A 21,898-nucleotide genomic window follows, 5' to 3' on the forward strand; every position below is an offset into this window, starting at 1 on the left:
GTGTATACATAGGCAAATACAGAGAGCAAGCTACACACGTGTTTAACTGCATTTCTGCATCACGCATTTAGCTTAAGTTACAAACAATACATAAACTTTATTAATCATAAGAAAATGCATCCCAAAATTAATTTAGTTATTAAGAAGCCATAGTGCTGGCTGCAGATGAAGAAGCACCGTGTGTGCATTCAAGAAATACGTTTACCTTCTATGTTTGTCAATCATTCCTACAAATGCCTATCTGTACTCACCTCTGTGTCTGATCCTGTAACAACAGGTGCTCTGTTGGTGCCGGGGGCTGAGTGCTACGAAATACCATTTGTGCATGTGTGCACACATCCACACACACACATACATAGAAGCAGGCGTTGCTAACACAGAATCACCCCCCCACCCAGCACAGCTCTACGCACACGCAGCACATGAAGGAAGGTATTCCCACCCCCTCCTTTCTGCTTCCCTGCACCGCAGACCCAGACGACACCAGCACCCGTCCGACATCAGCGTTTATTGGTGCGAATGACATGTAGTACCACAGTTCTTACCAGTGACATTACAGACAGACACGGCCCACGAGGGGTTCGGTTACAAACACTGACAGCAGGGCCTGAGCCCCCGCCCCAGCAGTTACAGTGCTCAACACAGCGCTGAAATGTCACTTCAAGCAGCTTTTGTATTCTTCGCAGGAAAAAAAAAAATAAAAACATAAAAAAAAAAATAATTAAGAGAATTATTGGAAAACAAAGTGCACCAACCGGATTACAGAGGACTGCGCCAAGGGCAGCAGGGGCACAGGTGGGCACAGCCCAGCCTGCTGCTCAGCCCCGGCCCCACAGCCACCCACGGTACCCGGCAGCGGGCACTGCCAGGCTGTGCACTTTGGTAAGCAGCTAACGAGGCCAACGACACAGATATCTGAATTTCTACACCCTGCTCGGAATCGGCCTAGAGACAGCACTGCCACCACCCGGGAGATGTGATGCTCACCCACACTGACGTCATCTATTTATCATTTACCTCTACGACACCGGGAGGATCGGTCATTCAGCAACACGCAGACATCGGGAGACACAAGTGCCCAACAGCTGCATCCTGCTCACACTGCCCTGCAGGCACCAGCACAGCCCTCACAGCCAGCTCCATCCACCAGCACGACACCATGAGAGCAGTGGTCCCGAGGACAGAGGCCTCAGCTGGGATGAGTGTCACTCCCTGCTCCCCTTTGGGAAGGCAGAAGCAGGCACGGTGTGGGCACCCATGGGATGGAGGGCTGGCAATGGCCAGGGCACTGCACAGGAACCACTGTCCATGGGGAGTCACACGGTGATGGGCTTCGTACCAGGAGCTGTTTTAAGCTGCTCTCAGCGCTTCTCCTCCTTTGAGTTTTAGGGAGTGCAGAGGACAGAGGCAAGGACACATTTCGGTCATCTCCAAACACCCCCACCAGTTCAGCTGCAGATTCCTACATTTAAAGACAATGGTTTCTCTCCTCTTATTTTTAGGTGTCAGCATCTCAGGGGCTCGCTCTCCCCTGGAAACAGCTGGTAGGCAGCAGGGGCAGCAGGCAGTGCCCCCAGAGCAGCAGGGCCGTGGGCTGAGCCCGGTGGGGTGAGGCAAGGGGATCTCTGTCACCAGAGCACAGGAGGCTTCGGGCCAAATCCGTATCCCCTGTGAGCTGAGGCAATGAGCCATGGAGGAGGAAAAGCACCAGCCCCAGCAGCCAGCTGCTGCAGCATCATGGGCAGGGCGCTGGGATGGGCCGCATGCTCACATCCCCCAGAACAGCCATCACTTTCCACAAGGAACCTGTGTGGGTTTTGCACCACAGACCACATTGTCCAAAGAGTGTCCCGTCCCCAAGAGATTTGTCCCCGAGACTCTTCACCACAGGGCAGGGGACCCTTCCAGCAGCACAGTGCCCTACCTGCAGGAGACACATGGGCACAAGGTGCAGGAGGAGCAGAAATGAGTTCTGGATTGGATCAATGTCTTCTCCCATGTTTCGCTGCTGCCCTTCTTGGCCTCCGACATGATCAAGTGAACGATGAGGGGAAAGGGAAGTATTATTATTATTATTACTGTTATTATTATTAATAATTATTTTTTAACATTTCAAATAAAACCATGTTGTGTTGTAAACAGAAGCTCATTTCTCAGGTCTGCCCAGCCAGTCCCATCTAAGGTTTATGCTTGAAATGGGCTTCCACTGAAACAAAAGAACAGAAAATAAAAGTTAAAGCCATGGGCACAAGCCCAGCAAGGACAGCCTGGCCCTACAGGTCTGATTGTCCTCAGTGCTGGGTGATTGAACAGGCTCTGAGGTCCCTTCCAACCCAACCATTCTATGGTCCTACAGCACTGCTGCCCCTCCACCAAGCACAAGCCTTGAGAGGAGGGCTGCCCCACTCACACCACGCACAAAAGAGCAGCTGCAGTCACCCCATCCTCACCCACAGAATCACAGAATCAAGAATGGCCAGGGTTGGAAGGGACCTCAAGGATCACGAATCTCCAACCCCCTGCCGCACGCAGGGCCACCAACCTCCACATTTAATACCAGCCCAGCCTGCCCAGGGCCCCATCCAACCTGGCCTTGACACCTCCAGGGTGTTCATCCCCTACTCCAATCAATAGGAAATCAACTGTCCAAGACTGTTCTCCAGACCTCGTGAGCACACACCTGCGTATTCCTGAGGCAGCATTGGCCTGCTGATAACTTTCTGGAAGGTGGTAATCCACTCCAGCTGGTCGTCCTCCGTCTCGCAGGCAAAGAGGAATTTCCTGTCAGGGGTGACGATGGTGATGCCGTGCTGCCAGTGATTTCCCTGCGTGGATGGCGGGAGCCCTTCCAGGACTTTGTAGCTGTTTTCCTTGCTCCCAATGAACACTTCCCCTCTCGCAAAGGCATCCTAGAAGACAGTAGCCAGGAGCACAGAGTGCAGCAGCTGAGACCAAAAGCACCACAGCCCTGCAGAGCCCTCCACCAGCAGCAGCCAAGACTCAGCAACACAGAATCCCGATGCGTCCTGCTGAGCATCAGCCTGGGCTTTACTGCAGACCATGCCCTGTACACAGCCCAGGCCTCCTTCTCTTACCAGGGGATCCTTGAAATACATGAGCCTTCGGTCATCCATGGTGAACCATCGCTTCTTGAATCCTTCTGTTTGCTGCAGAGTCAGAAAGTGCTGAATTACACACCAAAGTATGAAGTGCTTTGCTCATCAAATGTAACCTGGCAGTATCAGGGCACAGGGGCAGTTTCGGGTGGCTTGAAGGACCCTGCTGGGCAAGGGGTGGCTGGGAAAGGCAGCTGGGGCCAGGTGGGCCTGTAGCAATGGCCAGAGAGCAGGGAAATGGGCTGGGTTCATCTGTGAGATGTTTCTGGATTTTTTTATCCTTTGGTTCCAAACCCAAACTTCAGGTGGAAAATGTGTATTAATGTGCTTACAGTGTTAAGGCTTCATCTCTGCAGGGAGGACAAGACTGTCCCACCGGCAGACACTTCACCATCCCATACAGAGCAAGCCTCGGTTTTGGAGGTGTTGCAGAAACATTTATAGCCTACCTTGGGCCCTGTTTTCTCCATGTACCCCTCCTTCAGGTAGTTTCTAGAGAGCTTTGGCACCAGCTGGAGCAACCAAGCAGGAGAGAAATGAGAGCACAGCATCAGCTAGAGGTGGCTGGGGAGAACCCGCCCAAGCCCACTGACCCCTTTGCCACCAGATCCCAACCAAGTGGTTGGCAATTCCATGTAGCTGAGCCAACCACACGTCCCACAGTGGGCTGATGAGATGTTCCCTTTGGTTTTTAACATTTGGCCCACTTATCTCTTAAGCTGAAAGTGGTCTGAATGCCCTCGCATTGCAATAATTTTGGCACAGTAATTGCACAGCACACACTGAAGGACAGAACACTCCCCTGAGCTTTCCTGCTTGATAACATGATGCTAAAAAGAAGGAAAAAAAAAATCTGGAAAACTTACATCAGCGTCGCTGGCTCCAGGGAATGCCACTTGTAAGTAATGAAAGCGTGCAGCACGAATGGCATTGAACCAATCCACTATTTCCTAATAAGAGGAACGAAAAACAGTGAGTACCACAGCCTGCACGTAACAAAGCAACGCCATCCTGCTGCACTGCAGCTCTCCCATCCCTTTGTCCCAGTGACATGAGTGCAGTTTAGTGCTAACCCTCAAAAAACAAAAAAACAAAATCAAAGTCAGTCTGTTAAAGGGCATTCAGCCCCTTAACATGAAGATCTGGTAGCACTTCTCATCCCCGCTCCCCATCTGCTCGTGTTTAAGTCGGGTGTGGGAGGAGGAAGGTCAGCAGAGGGAAATCCAGCTGGTGGCTTTGAAAAGAGACTTCAGGTGATCCGGAGCCATCGCACAGGATTAGCAGAGCCTGAAGTGCTGGGGAGCAGCAGGATGCACAGCACCATGGGCAGGGTGCTTGGCAAAGAGCTGGTGAGACCCAGCGTAGAGCTGGCAAGCCCAGAGATGAGCCCAGTCCTGCAAACATGAGTTTTTTCCCCCCTCACTGCACCCCGCCTGCACACAGATGCAAATCCAGGCTAACAGCTCTGCTGCCTCCTCCCCACCACCAGCCTCACCGCTCTGAATGCAGGGAACACAAAGGACATCTCCCACATTCTGAGGCCACAGCGACTTCCTTCCATATTCTGCTGCGAGTGGCCAGGCATCTCTTCATCCCTGCACTGCAGCCCATCCACGAGTCCCCTACCCAAGTCCCAGCTCAATGCCCAGATGCCGTGGCTCTTCTTTCATTCCTTGGAATAAATCTCCTTGCCTTTTATTTTCCTTTCCAAAACAGCTTGGTTAACTTGGTCTCAAGTTAACTGAACTCATCTGCTGATTTGCTTCTGGTGAGATCACAGAGCCTGTGCTGCACTGGCACCTTTCTGGAGGTCTCACTTGAAGATGAGATGCATTTGCAAGAGGCGCGACAGCCTCATACGTGCACACTGAGCTGCAGGAGAGAGCTGTTATGGGTGCATGTGAGGTGTTACTGAGCCAGACTGGAGCTCAGCACAGACCCCATCCCGCTTCAATCCTCTGAGGTGAGGCTGCTGCAGCGCAGGAAGCACTGTGTCAGAGCAACCTCAGCCCTCACTAAGATCTACATATACATTCTCAAAAGCAAACTGAGCTGAACAGAGAAACCACACACAAAAATCAGGTTCTTTTACGTGTTACTTTGGAGATCTCAGTTATAAGAAGTCCAACTTGAGGCGCTCAAAAATGGTCTATGGTATCAACAGCCATCCTTAACAGCTCTGGAGTTCTGCTCTGCCTGGTTAACGTACTTTGTACTGAGAGGGGAGAAAACATACCAGGATGCACACAGACAATGCTCTGGAAATCTCTGACCTACTTGTCTGAGCTTTTACTCATCACTTGCTTTTCTATCCTAAGCAGCTAAGCAGACCCCGGATAGCAGCACAAAGAGGATCTGCAAGAGGAACTGGCTCCTGAAGTTAATGATGAACATTACAGGGCTAGAGGCAATGAAAAAGCATCTGTAACATTAAAGTGGTGATGATTAACAGAATCACCAACCAAAAGGCAACCCTGACGTCATGATGCATGGGGGTCACCTTCCCGACCAGTAGGTCCTGCCATGCAGAAAGCAGAGGATGAATCTCATTGATTTCAGACCATCAGTTGCTTCCCAGAGCCAGAATGATCCACTGCTACACCACATTTCTTTATATAAGCACACACCTGTGTCTGCAAAGCCAGGATGCACAGCCTCTGCTCCAGACCTGAGCCACTTGCACAGCCATGGCAGCACCAGGCAAACAACCCTGCATGAAACTGCATCTTCTCACTGCTCTTCCAGCTCATCAGTTCTGAGGTCAGCTCCTCCTGCTGCTGACACTGCCCCCCCCCCCCCCCGTGCCACCTTTGCCTGTTCTGAAAGCTCCTGCTGTAGCTCAGGAATGTCAAAGAAGAGTGCTCAGCTCATATGTCCAGAAAAGATCCAAAAGACATTGGTTTGCACCGTGTAGAGAGGCCTTTCCTGGAGATGCAGCCCACCTCTGAGGATGCTAAGGATGATGGTAACCCTGGGTACGGCAGCAGCAGTCTGAGCTGTGATGGCTTCAGAAGAAGTCCTGCAGAGGGAGCTTCAGCCCTGGCAGGAGCTCAGCGTGGTGAGAAATCAGCTTCAGCACCTCATGTGTGTCCCTGGAGCCCTGCCAGCATTGCTACCTTCAGCCAGCAGAGCAGGTCCCACTGCACAGTGTCTGAGAAATGGAACTCCAACATCACTCCTCTGCTCCCCACCAAAGGTCATCCAAAGGCTGAGTGCCCTTTAACAAACTAATTCTGCTCCCAGCAAAACAGGCAGAGCTTGACCAGTCCTTGTTGGCACTGGAGCATGATGCCAGGTAGAAAACCTGGGGCTGTTTTTTTTGTTAAATGACACAGAGTGCGATGCATGCAGCACTGCTCCAACCAGCTGTGAGTGCTCTCAGACTCCCACACTGAAAGAGAAAGCTCCTCAGCTCCTCCCATTCACATCAGTCATGCTGCTCTTCATTTCAAAGGAGCTCAGCACAGCTGATGATCCAGAAGCCCCTTAGGTCACAATGAAGTAATCGCCCGAGAGCATTTGTGCCCACCATGCAAAAGGAAGCTCAGAGGAATGCTTCTGGTAGCATGACCCGCTTACTTGAAGTCTGCATCTTGGGTTCCTTCCATATGTATTTTCAAACTACAACCCTCACTATGCATCGCTGCCTCCCATGGCTGTGATGGAGACAGGCACTTCACTGCACAGAGAATCAGGGATGGATGGGGAGCATCTTCAGCCCCAGCTCACCCCGATGGTCTCGGTCCATCTGGTGATGAGCACATGTTAAGAAGCCTTCAGTTGCATACAGCTGCTCCATCCTGCAATGCTCTGGGGCAGCAGCCCAGTGATCCAGGTTGTCCATTTGGCTTTGATTTCCTTAGCTGCCTTACTCCAGTGAAGGTTATCACCTGTGATGAGCTTGCATCCTCATTCAGCCAAAGGAGCAGAACAATTTCAAGGAATTTGAGAGAAATTCAGCTGAGGTGTTGTCAGATGGCATCGGAGCTGCCTGCCCAAGCACTGAATAGGCAGCAGGAGCAACCAGGCTCGACCCATGAGATCAGCCCTGCTCACAGCAACTGCCTGCATGTCACAAACCACTCCTTCCATGTGGGCATCTGGTAGAAAAAAATCTTTTTTTTTCAACCCAAAAAACACAGCAAAATTCTGTCTTTGCCGAGCAGACGGTCACAAACCACAGACAGAGGCACCACCTCACCAGACAGAAGCTGTGAGATGCAGCTTCTACAGGAAAGAGCTCCTTCCTTTGGCTTCTGTTTAACCCGTGGCCATGGAGCCACGACACATTCTGCATCACAGCCCTGCAAGCACAGTGGTTCCACTTTGGCTGACCCCTTGAACACACTGTGTGAGCACTGGGACTCCCCTCTCACTGCAAGGGCCGTTGTGTCCCACGTCCTCCCTGGGCAAACAGCTGCCCCACACCCCTGAGCATTCCACTGATTCCCACATTACAAAGTCCCACACCCCCCACAAGTCACAGCTGGGTTACAGACAGGTGTGACCCAGTCTGGCTGCGTGCAGCACCATCCTGCAGGAGCACACACAAGGCTCTGCTACCCCCTGCTCTCACCTTGCCATCTTCGTGATAGACAAAGATGTTCCTTGTGCTATTGTCCTTCAAGTACGTGATCTGTAGTCCGTGCGGGTTCCCGATTTTTGCAGGCTGGAAAGTTGCATTTAAATGTTCAATCTTCATAATTGCTTTGGGTTCTTTTGCCTGGAAAACACAGCTGAGTGAGCAAACACCTGAGAATTGGCTTTTAAACCAGAAAGGAGTTTACTGTGTCAGAAAAAAAAACCTCACAATTGAGGGCATTACCTGAAACATGAAGCTCAGCCCACAGACCTGCCTGGTGATAACAGAGCTGGGGCTTTGCTCGGGCACAAATGAATGCTTTCTGCCAACATGGCAAAACACTCTGCTGCTCTGCAAAACTCAGCGAAGTTCAAGGAGATTTCAGATTTCAGCCCAGAAGCAAGATAGATAGGTCGGGTCTCAAAGACATCAAGGATGCTGTGCTATGAGCAACTTCATGCTCATAGCTCCACTGGAGCTGAAAGCTCCTAAGGCTGTGTGGAGGCATCGTCCTCTCTGAAGGTGATCATTGGAGGTACCAGGGAAGAGCAAAAGGTCATAGGAAAACACCTCAGCTCCCCCCATTATGTGGTGCAGAACAGCAGAATGTCCATCCATTAATCACAAGGGCAACGTTCATGGTAAGCTCTGTATTTCCCTTCCACTACATGAAATCTGCTCTGGGGAAAAGGATGAATGCTTCACTGCATGGCACCAAAAGAGGAAATCCTGAGGTGCCGTCACAGGCAGCGTTCCCTCCCCCAGGAGGTACCCACGGGTACAAGATCCACGTCAGTCGGATCACACAGGGCCAGAGCTGAGAAAAATTCACGGTGGTGAAAGGAGAGCCAAGGGCAACACAGCGGGCAGAGTGGGACGGCTGGTCGGCATCTCCCCACTGCAGTGACTGGGGACAGAGAGCACGTCCTCACAGCAAGGCGGCCGGCTGGGCTGCGCTCCACCCATCGAGGACGCAGCGCCCACGGAAACTCCCTGTGCACCAACGCTCTCATAGCATGACTTCCCACCCCCACAGCAGCCCCAGGAACTCACGTCGTTCTTGTTGAAGTATTTCAGTGCACCTTCCCTCTCTGACAGCACAAACTTTCGGCTCAGGAACTGCCCGTTGTCCCGTCCTCTCTTCCACAGAAACCCTTCTCGGTACCCTGCGCACAGAGCGCTCCGTTGAGCAGAGGGGCAGGGTGAGGAGGAGAAGAGCCACCTCCCGTTTGGCTGAGGCAGAATTACACACGAGTGCCATGGAAAAGGTGTTCCCCTTCCTGTGGTTTCAATCCTTTCAGATTTTTGGCTCAGGCTCTCAGGAGGTAGGATTTTCAAGCTGTACATTTATAATGACTTACCGGTATTTTTTAACACGTGGATGTGAGGATGTGCAGAAAACCCTCATCCAACCAGCTCTTCAGACAGCGGTCCGTATGACACGCAGTAATGCGGGATTCATTTTCAAAAACAGATTAAAAGATGCACAGAAATCCCCCAGCCAGCCCTCAGCGCTCACTCTACAGTACAAACCATATGTTTCCATGCCATAAGAAATGCACAAACACACAGACAGCACACACACACCACAAAAGTGCATTCGGCAATCAGGGCAGACAAAGGTAAGAGTGGCACAGACAACAGCTAACGATGCCAACTGAGGAGAAAGCACCTGCCTGGCTATCGTGCCTCTGCTGACAGTCAAAATGCCACTTTCTTTTGCCTGGGCGTATGAAATCCTACGCCGAATGCTTTCTCCAGATCCTCAGAGACCTTTGCTGAACGCGAGGGAAAGCTGTCAACATCTGGCATCAATAAGTGCCACGGCAAATCCCACGCCGCTGCGAATGCTGGATGCCAACAGCAGAGCCACGGGCTGCACAGCAGGCTGCTGGCACACAGCGCTGCCAAGGGGCTCACTGCTTGGTGCAGATGTAAGCAGTGGAAATATTTAAAGCTGTCAGCAGTCCTTCCCTCGGTTCTTTATTTAATATGGGTCACACATTGCAGCAGGGCTTTCTTTTAAAGCACGAAGCCACACCGCTGCCTGCCCAGCCCTCCCTCTCAGAGCCCTGCAGTGCAGAACACACACTGGGTGCTCAGGGCACTGACACCCATTGGCAGCACTGCACAGACATCAGACCAGCAACCCGAGCACCAAAACCAGAGGTGTCAGAGGCATTACATGGGCAGAGCCCTTACCCTGCCCACCCAACCATCCTCCAGGCTTGGGAGAGACCCCCCCAGAGCCACAAGTAGCACTGTTGAATTCAGCCAATCCATTCCACCCTACCCCAACTGCAAGCTTGCTGTGGACATTTCCCAACAACAAAATACAACCAACCTCTGGGAAGGCACACTCACAGCATGAGAAAGAAACACACACAGTGAGCAGAATCATCCTCAGTCTGAGCAAGGGGAAGCAGCAAAACCAGCCCAGGGCAGCAGAGCTGGCTGCCCCCCTCTTATCACCACTGTGGCACAAATTAATTCTCCCAGTGTGGGGAACACCACCATCTGACAGGTTGTATCAGCAGCACCACTGCGTGCTCAATAGCGGCTGAGGGTGACAGAGCTGAACAGGGATAAGGGCTGCACAACGTGGGGCTGACAGCAGGCAGACAGGCTGCAGGTCCTGCCCGGCTGATATGGTCACAGAATGCCAGATTTGCTTAATACGAGGGAGAAATGCTGCCGGGGCCCTGAAGGTAGGAAGCTCTTAGTTGAAATACACCCACCTGAGTTAGCTCAGCTGAGCTCAGCTCTCAGCTTCACAGCCTGACAGCGGCTCCCTGCACAGCCATGGCTGCAGGTTGCCTTCATTCATTCATCCAGAGCACTTTGCTACAAGTACCCAAGTGGTACAGGGTCTAAGGATGCCCTGTTTCTCTTCTCTGCAATAAATTAATTGTGTTTTCTCTTCACACTAAAGGGGTAATGAATAAAACTCACTGCGTTTCCTCAAGGAGCTGCAAATGTATGAAAGCAAAGCCCTGTCAGACTGGCACTCCAGTGGTTTTATAAGAGAAGGTGAAAGCACAGAGGGGGTTGGAGAGCTGCCCAGGGCAATACTGTGAGCCAGTGTCAAAGCCAGGCTGGAAACCAAGGTTTCCATACCCTCTTATGTACGGACACTTTCATCATTATGATTCTCCTTTTTTTTCCAGCCCTTTGAGCCAAAACACAGCATCTGAATTCACTCTGTTCTCCTTTGGAGAAATTAAAAAGAAAATAAGAACGCTGGCACTTTCCACAACCATCACCTCTGCAAAAGAGCTCCTGGCTGCTCTCACAAAGCCAGCTGCTAATTTTGCTGTGCTTTGGCACAGATTTCCTTAAATCCTTTGCTTGCTTCTTTTACTTTCTTCCTTCCTCCAGGGCTGTGTCCTCGGGAGCTGCTCCTGCACTCTGCCCAAACTTGCTGCCTGCTCCCCTGTCACTGCTGATAAATGCAAAACACAGCGAACTGGATGTGAACCGAATGTGAACTCATCCAGCTTCCCCAGGCAATCAGTATGTCAGCAAGACGTGTCCTCAACATCCTGATCTAAAAGACAGTGCAAACAGCTAGAGAAGGTGTCGAGGAGGAGAACTGCAGGATGCTGGAGATGCTGAGCTCCTACTGCATGTATGGGAGCCCCTCCTCACCTCCACGGACCACTCTGCCTTAGCAACAGCTTCCAGTTCAGAGCTACCCAGCCAAACCCAGACTTTCAGCAGGGCTGCACTCATGATGGTGAAGCTAAACAGCCAGCTGCACAGCTTCAGGGCACTCCATCACCTGCAGGTGCAGAACAAAAGGCTGCAGCCGCCCGCTGGCGTTGCACTCAGCCACCAGCACACAGCCATGACTGCCAAAGGGACACTTGGTGAAGACCAGCACTCTTTAGGAATAACATCCTTGTGCTTGGGCCGCTTGGCATTGGGCAGTTCTGGCACAAACCTGGCTTGTAAAAGGGCCACCAAGCAGTTGTGACAAAGTTGGCCAACAAATGGCATGCACATAACCAGAATTCACACCTCCGGAATGGGCATTTTTGACCCACTGTGTCATTTCCAAGGTAAAAAGAGGAACCACCACTTCTACACTCCTTTCATCACATCACAGCTTAAGTTCCTTGGAGAAAATAAAACGGAATTACCACGCTGGTTGCCCAGAAACAAGACGGCCTTGTGCCTGCTATGCTGAGTGCATGTCTGCAGCTCCTGATCACAGCCAGACCCTTCAGGTGCTTCAGCCTAACCCGGCTTTATCACAGTGCCACAGAGGAAACAAGTGAGAGGATTTGCTACCAAGACAGTCTCACATAGATAGCATCTTCCCACCTGACTTCCTCCAGCAATTTGTTCAAGTTCCCTATTTTTAAGAAGAGGAATATCACCACTTCCCCACGTCAGCTATGACCAGTTGCTACTGATGGGGTTTTTGGTCCCGCTGTGCACACAGATTATAGGAAGTACCCAAAATTACTCTTTCAGTTTCAGCCTTTGTTCTCAGAGAACAAGAAACCTCTCAGAGAGGGCAATCAGACCCACTGGCTGGAGAAAAGAACACATGCTTGGACTTTGCTTTCTCTCATCGCACATGAAGCATTCTAAACTTGGAACTAAACCCTATCTGCTCTCTGGTTTCTTTGGTGCTTAATCTGCTATTTCAGCTGGGAATGGAGGCAGCAGAACTGCTTGTTTCCGTGATTGTCACAGTGGTACAATCAGGCCTGGGGCAAGGCTTTGAGGAGAAACATTCACGTACCCAAAACCAGACATAGTAATAAGGCAGCACTACGCCAAGGAACAAATGCATTACTGTGCTTTCTCTCCTGCTCTCGCTGCCAGACAGAGCATAGAAGGCTGAAAGAGAGGAAAACATTTACTCATACTTGTAATCCAAGAGCAACTGCATTTTCCTCGAGTTCAAGCAGGGCACCTCCACCTCCAAAAATAGGTTCTCTTTCCTCCCAGCAGTCAGACAAAGTGCTCTGACCCCAATTCTGAGCTTTGTAGATGAAGATTTAAACACAACTACATCACATCGCTTTGCTGCTAAAATTACAGAGTGCACATCACCACTTCTGCACGTCAGAAGCAGAGCCATCTGCTATATTAACAGCATAAGATGTAAATTAAGCCAGAACAGGAGATAGGAACTCACTGGAGATGGTGTGCCAGCTCGTTCTGCGAGGTTAAGGAACAGCGTAATTATTTGGAGCAGCTGAGTGGAGAATCCCTGACACTGATGTCACAGCCTCCCTTTAGAACTATGAATCTGAAGGATATTTCTTCAGAAATAACCCGTTTTGGCCATAATCAAAGAACTGGACAGAGAGAAGGTGATGTGACCCATGCTTTCCCAGTGGAACAGATTTCAAATAACATCGCAGAAAGAACTGTAAACCTCTTGTTTGGCTGGAACAGAGTAAATTGTTCTGTTTGATTGCTTTAAGCAGTAGCATTTCTTCGTGCTCTGGAAGCAACAGCCTCAGCAAGGGGCAAACGGGCACCTGTTGAGTGACCCTGTAATGCAGACAGCTTCCCTGCCCCAGGAAGGGCACTGGGGAGGTAAGCTCTTGGTGTGCCCTATGTTGGGATGAGTGCCTGGCACATCTCACGTCCTGCCAAGTGGGACTTCTCCATTTTGCAGCACTGGCAGCAGTGCCACCTTCGAGACACCTCTTCAACCCACCCCAAGAGAAGACATCCCCACCCCATCACACACAGCCCACCACGTGCTGACCCCGACCAGGCACACACATTTTAGAGGGGAGAATTTCCCAGCTCTTTATCAATCAGTGCTCTCCTAATGAGCACTTAGCATGCAAATTACCTTTCCTAAAAGGCCATTTTGCAGAGAAAGGTTTCTTGTGCCATCCAGTCTGCCTCTGCTGCCATCCAGGAGCTCATAAAACAATTACTGCCCTGCTGCATTGTAGTGCCTCAGCTATGGATGCAAGCAGCTGATTAGATTGATTGCTTCCACAATACCCAATTAACCCACTCACTCTGCAAGTGATTGACTTAATCAAAGGCAATTAGCGCTTGAATGGCTACATCACACACAAAGCCAAGATTTAGGAGATGATTGAGATAACACTTACAGACCTCTGGCTGGCCTTCCGGGGAAAACATCGCTATTAACGTCCAACTCAGTGTTGGGTACCTGAAACCACAGGTCGGTGCTTTTGGGTGGCACACAATGAGCAACGACAGGGACAGAGGGAGCGATGCCACCTGCTGCTGCTCGGGGGAACCTCAAAAATGCCAACGTTCCCTTTTTCCCCCTTCGTGCTCCTGAGGACTGGCAGCACCAAACAGCTGAGAAGATCCCGGCGATGATTCCTACCCCCCACAGCTTCAGGAGTCAAACCACAAGTGCCCAACACACGAGGTTGTCTCCCATTACCGATCCTCCCAACAAACACGTCCTTGCAAAACCCTCTTCCGTGCTGAGCTCTTGCAAGGTGACTTCTCCCACAACATAAAAAAGACGTGCAGAGAAACAGGTGGGGATCCACTACCAAAGCAGTGCAGAAATACGGGTAGCACAGCCCTCAGTAACTGCTTTGCCTCTGATCAAACCTCACAAAGCCTGCCCGGCTCTGTGCAGCACAGCCAGGACAAAGCCTTACGATGGGATGGTCAGGGAGAGAATCCCACCCCTCCTAAAATAAGGGATAGAGAACATTGTACATCACCCCTGGGACAACCCACACGCTGGGGATCAGCGTGTGAAACAGAGCCAAACACATTGCCTCTGCAGAAAAAACCCGTGGGGCTGAGCTGAACAGTGCATCCTGGTCCTGAGACTGATGGAAAAAAGACAAAGTCTGTCCCCATCCATGGCTGTGTTGGATTTACATGCAAGGTCAGTCCCCGGGTTTCCAGTCCCTTTTAATGTCACTGTGAACACACTTGCATTGCTGGCACACAGTTGAAAATCCAAACTGCTTCTAAGCAAAGCTCCAATAATAAAGCTGAAATCCATTAAGCTTGTGATGTTTGCCACCATTTAAATCTGATTAAAATCATTCATGACACCACTAAGCCTAACAGTCAGAAAACACTCCTGTCAATTCCGATGTTTCCCAGTGTAATCCAGACCCCCTTCTTTCACCGAGCTGTCAGCTAAAGGGAACCATAATAAGAGATTATAAACCTAATCCAGCTTCCTAAGCTGTTTTTAACCAGTTTCTTTAATCACATGCTATCGTTCCCTACGGAGTAGCTCTCAGGTGACAAAGATGTTCATGCAGCCTTTAATGCTCCCTGAAGGTATTTTGGATGGGATCCCATCGCACCTTGCCTGGGTGAGAGCGACCAAACCGAGATAGGTGGGGACAGTGGGGTGCCAACCTTGGGATGACTGCAGGTGGGGGTGGAGGCACCACGGATACTCACCAGAAAAAAACTTCCACTGGATCCAGCGATTCCTGGTAAAGCTGCTCTACCAGCCAGTGCTCCCCTCCCTGAAAATGCTATGGAGGAATGAACAGTGGGGAAATATAAGGAGGTGTAAAATCCCCAAGTCTTTATCTGACCACTGTAGGCAGAACAGGTTTGGTTTGCCCCGTAGAGAATACATCCTCCCTTTTATCAGTTTATCAGTTTGTTTCATAACTGATCATCGATGCAGTACAGCTTCCCTGGTAACTTAATTATGGAGCAAGCGATTACATATTGAAGATAAGGCAATAGTTAGCTGCTGCAGTGCAATTAGATTGTATCTGCATTGAGAGGTTAAAACCCTCTGCTACAGAGCACGTCTTTACTGGAAGCCTTGTGCTTGTGTTACTGAGAATTGGACGTGGAATCTAATTTTACTTGGAAATCAAATGCTTCCTCCTTGAGTGGCATTCCTGCACGGCCACCTGGGAGCTGCTGGCTGCTCAGAGAGTGCCAGTTACAGGTAAATAACCTTCACGTTTTCATCTCGTGAATCCAGTCTGCTATTACAAAAAGGCAGTTGAAAGCTGAGAGGTTGGCAGTGCGATGCTCATCCCTTTTACCAGCACTGAATACATCTGAGGTCTGATTTAGGGGGAAGCTGGAAAAGAAGACATTTAAGGACGGGCACGCAGCGCCACGTCATGACAGCATCCCTACAACAGCAGCATTACTTTGCTGCAAGCTGAAGTTCTAGCACAAAATCCCAAACCAGGGATCAGGGCAGGACATGAGCACCCCAGCAAGCCCTCCCTGCACTCACTGAGCAATGAAGTGCACAAAAGCTGCACAAAAGGATGCACCAGCAAGAAGGAAGCCTAGGCACGAGGACTGCCCGCCACACTGCAGGAAGCACTGAACTTTAAATGCCCAGAGCCCCACACAGGACCGCTGCAGATGGGCAGCATTCCCTCCCTCAGTGTGCACCACGGACGGGCTGTGCTGAGCTACGCACTGCTCAGGCTCCAAATGATTGCAGAACCCCAGGCAGCACCTGAAGGCCAGGGCTTCCCTCAGGCCACGGGAAAAGCCAAAATACATTCCAAGCCCCAGTTTTGGACGGATTTTCTATTTCCCATACCAGCAAATAAAACCTCAGCATGGGTGGCTGCTCCCATCGATCAACCCAAGCAAGGATGAGAGGAACTTAACTGCTGACCAGAGCTTTGCTGAAGCCAGCAGAGAAGTTCATCACTGACTTCAAAGCAGTTTAGGATCCTCTCTCCAGGGCATCCTGCTCTGAAGCATTCCCCCCACATAGGCAGCGCTGCCACACGACCATAAATCAGGGAAGCCCGTCCTCACACACACACAGCGTTCCTCTTTGTTTGCTCTGAAGAGAAATCCAAATGGCTGCGAGCACATCTGCTGCAGTGCTAATGGCTCCTGATCATCTATTATTGAGTGTTTGACACATTTACAGTCAGGGCTATTGCTTTATGCAGGGAAGGGAGAATTTTTAATTTAGGGTTCACTGCAATCCCAGCTGCCCTGGTTTGGATGCTCCCAGCACTGTGGGACGGGGGGAGGTGCATCAGCAGCACAGCCACAGCCTGCAGGGGGATGTTTGCACACATCTGGACGTTGGCTTTACTGAACCTATTGCCCCTCAGCCCCGTAGCAGGGTGGTCCCACTTTACGAACTCCTGTAATTACATAAATCTGGGCTCAATCCTGGCCTGAATATATCATTGAGCAAGATTCCCAGTGACCTCACTATGCTAAAATTCCTCCTTCCAGTCTCTGCAATGCGCGTAAGGTTGAAATTCACACCCTGCTGTGAATTTCCCTGCTTTGCCTTTCAGACATTTTGGGGATATGCTGTTGTTAGCACTGTGCCACACCACCACTGCTCTAACAGAGCTGGCTATGGAAACAAACCAGGATCATCCACGCAGCTGCTGCGCACCCACCAGACTGCAGCAACATCTTTAGAAGCAGTTCCACTGGCAGAGCCAGGGAGGCACCTTCCAGTCCCATTTCGCATCCAAGAGAGAGCAGAATGTGGAAAATTCTCTGCTGCATCCAAGGTTTCAAGGGGAAATCTCAGACAAGCTCGCTACAGGGAGAAAACACAACACACACCTCTCAACTCTCTGCTCCTCCTCCTTTACATTACCATTGCTGCAGCACAGCCAGCTGCTGAGCAGCTCTCTGCTGAAGGTCTGATAAGCTCATGCTCTCCCATAGCATGCTGACCTGCTTCTTCATGCAGCACTTCTCTGCATCAGATGCCAACCTTCCCCATCCCTCCACAGCAGTACAGAATTCGCAGCATTTTATTTTTGGAGCACAGAATTACAAAACCCGTGATGGAGACGGGCTGAGCAGAAAGGCAGTAAGAAGTGCTCACGCTTCTCAGCTGAGTTTGATTTAAGGCTCAGCATCAACATCCCAGGCAAACTCCAGAAAAAGACATGACATCACTCCGGAAAAATGTTCTTTATCTGGTGAGAGACAAAAAGTGCCTGGCCCTGCACAGGTCTCCAACACAGAACGGATCTTTAATAGCAATTCAATTAAGCTCGGATGAGCTGCCACGAAACCAGTGCTTTCCATGCACTGAGTTATAGCTTACTTCCTCCCCATCCCCACCCCTCCATTACCCAAGATGCTGTAGCAACCTTCTGGCCTCAGGGCACTGCGCTATGAAAGCACTGCAGAGATCAGGACACCAAGAACTGCCTCCAAAGACAGAAAGGGCTGCCTCCCCTATTCCTTCTCCAAAATATCATCAAAAGTGTGGAGAACCGGTCTGATTTTTTTCTTTAGCTCTACTCCATTTAAAATAGATTAATTTATTGACTGGAGAAACCCAAGGTCACAAGAGCAGGCAGTCTGAGGCAACACCAAAATGCAGTATTTCAATACTGTCCCAGACAGGGAGAGCTCCCGGTGTTTCATACACCCCATGATCCCACAGCCCACGCTCACCAGGCAGCCTGAGAGCCCAGAGGCACAGCAACCCCCTGGAACTCTCCATCCCAAAACACAGCGATGCCTTCAGCCCCCAAACAAGCAGCAATCCCATCAGAAACCCAGCTAACCCAGCACATAAACCTGATGCCAAGCCGACCACAAACAAAACATCTTTGAGTTGAGTTGACAGACATAAATCTTTCTGCCGGGGATGATGCAAAATGAAAGAGCACCTCTTACTCATTCTTTTTTGAAGGGGAAAAGAACAAACCCTAACCCAGCTATTTGTACAAAGCACTCAGAGAGAGGGAAAAAAAGAAAAAAAAAAAAAAAAAAGACCAAACCACAACTATTTAAAATTTTATCAGCCAGCCTTGTGCACTTGGAGTAAGGTTTGCAACCCCTACCACTCTGCTTCCCTATGCTGCTGCTTCAATTCTTGCAAGAAAGCTGCTGCTGGGCTAATTATAGAAGCTTGGATGGAAGCTGTGTTGAAGGCAGCCTGACAGAACCAGCTGTTAACATCACAGCTGGAGCCCCAGGTAGCTGTGAGCACGCAGCCTCAGCTGGCAGAGCCGCACGCCCTGCATCCAGCAGTGCCAATGCCCCACTGGGCCAACTCCAGCTCTCCCCCTCAGACCCACACATTCTCACCTGCTGCTCTGGCTGCCTATGTGCTTTAGGGAAGCTGAAGCCAGCAGCACGTTGCTCTGCGCTCCTTGCTCTTTCTTGCACATCAGCTATCTGTAACAGAACGCTGATTTCCCCCACCCCAGCACTGGGTCACTGCAGCACTCAGAGTTCCTGGAGAGCACAGAGCAGTTCCCAGCCTTTAACCACAGCCCAGACAGAACAGCAGAAAAAAGTCAAAATGCACCAAAGGCATTTCTAAAAGAAAAGCTTTTGCATTTGCAGCTTTTTCTGTTGTTGTGTGCTGTTGGCACCGCACGCTTTCATTGTAGCAACGTAGGGAAACGGCACAGCACCTTCCTTTGATTTTAATGGAGCCTTCATTGGATGGCATCACATTTTTAGAGGGGCTGCCCTGTGTGAGAATCAGCACTCAGCAGCACCGATGGAAAGCAGCAAAAGGCTGAGTCAGTCTCTGGGCGCATGACATCGCACCGCCCTGCCAAAACACAGCCCGCCTGGCACCGGGACACGAAGCACAGGCACATCCCTGTCACCAGGAACAAAAGGACGACAGCCGTGCTGTGATCGCATCCTTCTCCTCAGTCTGGCTTGCTAAACAGCTCTTTGATGCGCCTTGTCTGCGCTGCAACACGGTCCGTGTTTGATGTTTAAGCCATTTGTATTGCAAAGCAGCTGCTCCCGGAGCCAAGGCTGTGCAGAGGGCTCTCCAACAGCCCCAGCTCCACACGCTGCCCCGGCTGGACCCGCTGCTGACGTCTGGCTGGAAACATGCAGTGCTGTTTTACCTTGGGGATGTTTTTCTGATGGATGCTTCCCCTTGAGCCCAGCCGGGCAGCGTGTGCTCTGCACAGAGGAGGTGGCAGGCGAGGTGACCTGCCGTGCCACACTGCCCTTCTGCTGCCCAAAAGGAGCAGTGGTACGGCGTGCAGAGGAAGGAGCAGCAGCCACCGTTTGATCTGACGCAATGATAGCATTTCCCTCCATCCTGGAGCAGGTGCTGTGTAATGTTAAATGCAGGATTAAACCAGGAAGACATATAAAGGAGACTGAGCACTGGCCAATGGTGATGCAGATGCTGTCATGGCCAGGACGAGATGCAGTGCCTTCTGCCTTCCTCACATCCCCATCGCTGGGTGCTCCCCATCCCAAAGCACCAAGCAGCAGAGATGCCAAGACTTTCAGTCCTGCTGGGGAAAGATGCTTAAAAATAGCATGCTTTTCTCCCAAATCACAAAATACCAGATCTGGGCTCCAAGAAAAACAAACACAGAAATCACAGTGCCACCACCAGCTCTGGTGGCAGCCAGGCCAGCAGGAAAGATGCTGACCAAACCCACTCACCAGCACTCCTCTTTCCATCAACATTTTGTGCATGACCAGCCTGCCTAGCAGTCCAGGCATGGCAAGGAAGAGCACATGGGCTCTGAACAGGCACTGTGTGCTCGGTGCCGAGTCCAGCAGCAATCTCCAGGGCTCAGGAGGGTGCTCCCAAGGCCAGTGCTTGTGGAGCCTGGCTCCCAGCATGTCACCTTCCAGCCACCCGCAGCTGATGTCATGCCTGAGAACAGAAACTCTCTGTGCCTCTGGCTGCATGAGAAGGAGGCTTCACAAGGCTGCTTGCTGGAGGGATGCTTCTGCTTTAACCCACTCCTGACAAGGGCACACTAGACTCTGGTAACCTTGATATTCAACTTGGAAAAGAAAAAAAAGTAAAGCTCTAAAGTAGCTGCATTGTGTTGGCAGACATTCAGGTTTTGCAGTTTCAGTACAGACACCCACATACCCATTTCTGCCAAACATTCTTCGATTATAATCTTGCTTGAGCAAGAGCACTTTTTGCACCAATGCACCAGGTAGAAATTCAGGTGTAATGCTTGCCCTCGAAATGCAAACAGTGACATCATTTGCAAAACAACTGCACTGCCTTTGCAGGGGTTTTGTCACTCAGCTTGCCCTCCAGCACCTCCCCACTGCTCCAGGCGAGTTTTCTACTTTTCCATCAGAGTCAGAGACTGAGCAGCCAAGATCCTACAGACAATGGCAAGATCGGAACAGAGATTTGTAGTAAGATTTTGCTGAAATCCAGTAAGAGCCGTAAGAGCCCAATAGCGGAAGCAGCTGCTGGGGATTTACTGGAAACCATGATTTAACAGAAAGCAGTAGTGGTGCAATCATGATGTGTGCACCAGCACACACTGCACTGCCACATCTTCCTATCACAAAGCATCTCTTCTCTGCCCAAAGCTCAGGCACACAGAAGTCTGCGTAAGGCTCCACAAAACACCACGCTGCCCTCATTCGTGCTGCTTCTCAGCAGCAGACCTCTTTGTATCTCAGTCTCCATGTCCATAAAGGACTTGCTCACAGGGATGGCAGAGGGAAGCTAGAAAGCACCAAAAGCACTGGGCTGGGATGGATGCTCTGCAGATCACTGAGCACAGCTCACCTTCCTGCTGCACTGCAGCCATGCCTCAGCCTGCACCAGGAACACAGGATTCATCAAAGAAGGACAAGAGCGGAATGTGCTGGAGCTGAGCTCAAAGCTGAGCTCTAATTCTTAAGCCTTTCAAGCATCAGAAGAGAGTTTCATCCATTTTGTGAGTAACATCAGATAACAGTGACATTAAAAACCAGCCAGAGCAAAGCAGTGGCTCCACTTGGAGGCTGGTCGGGAGAAATAAATTAACTGGTTTCTTTGTATTGAAAATTCCTCTCCATGGGCTAAGATTGAGGCTCACTAAAGCTTTCTGACAGCTCTGCTGGCCAATCCATCCTGTATGCACTGAGGTTAAATAAAGATTTGCCTTCACAGAAGTTCCCAACACACTCGGGTCTTTGGATGGAGACTACAGATGGAGCTAAGTTGTATCTTCAGAAATTCAACTGCAAAAAACGGCAGAAGAGCCCATTATAATCAGGCTTTTCCTAAATTTCTCTCTATATAATGTAAATAATGTAAATCAAGAGTCTCAAGCCGATGGCATTAAGGGAAACATGCCAGCATAAAAACAGCAGAAAGGAAAAAAGCTCTTAATTTGCATGGTTCTGTTCTCTTCACAGACACACAATAAGGATGGCTTTAAAGACTGCTTATAACTTTGCATCACCCACGTGGATTTGAGGCCTTTTGAGCATCTTCCACCCAGCTCACAAATGAAAGGTGGGCAAACGAGAAGCCAGCTAGTTT

At 50.5% G+C, this 21,898-nt stretch overlaps 1 protein-coding gene across 1 annotated transcript in view; it reads right to left on the reverse strand.

Annotated features, from left to right (window-relative positions):
- Positions 1-493: 493 nt before the first annotated feature.
- The window catches only part of ADAP1 (ArfGAP with dual PH domains 1), a 39,859-nt gene continuing 18,454 nt past the window's right edge, over positions 494-21,898 (reverse strand). The window contains exons 5-11 of the mRNA XM_085238045.1: positions 8,752-8,864; positions 7,693-7,839; positions 3,983-4,066; positions 3,566-3,628; positions 3,096-3,167; positions 2,681-2,909; positions 494-2,206 (exon numbers count right to left, since the gene is read on the reverse strand). Of these exons, the coding sequence (XP_085094171.1) occupies positions 2,178-2,206; positions 2,681-2,909; positions 3,096-3,167; positions 3,566-3,628; positions 3,983-4,066; positions 7,693-7,839; positions 8,752-8,864 (737 nt within the window). The 3' untranslated portion in view covers positions 494-2,177. The remainder of the gene's footprint in view (positions 2,207-2,680; positions 2,910-3,095; positions 3,168-3,565; positions 3,629-3,982; positions 4,067-7,692; positions 7,840-8,751; positions 8,865-21,898) is intronic.

This window comes from Meleagris gallopavo, chromosome 16 (assembly GCF_905368555.1).
Source record: "Meleagris gallopavo chromosome 16, MGAL_WU_HG_1.1, whole genome shotgun sequence".
NCBI lineage: Eukaryota > Metazoa > Chordata > Aves > Galliformes > Phasianidae > Meleagris > Meleagris gallopavo.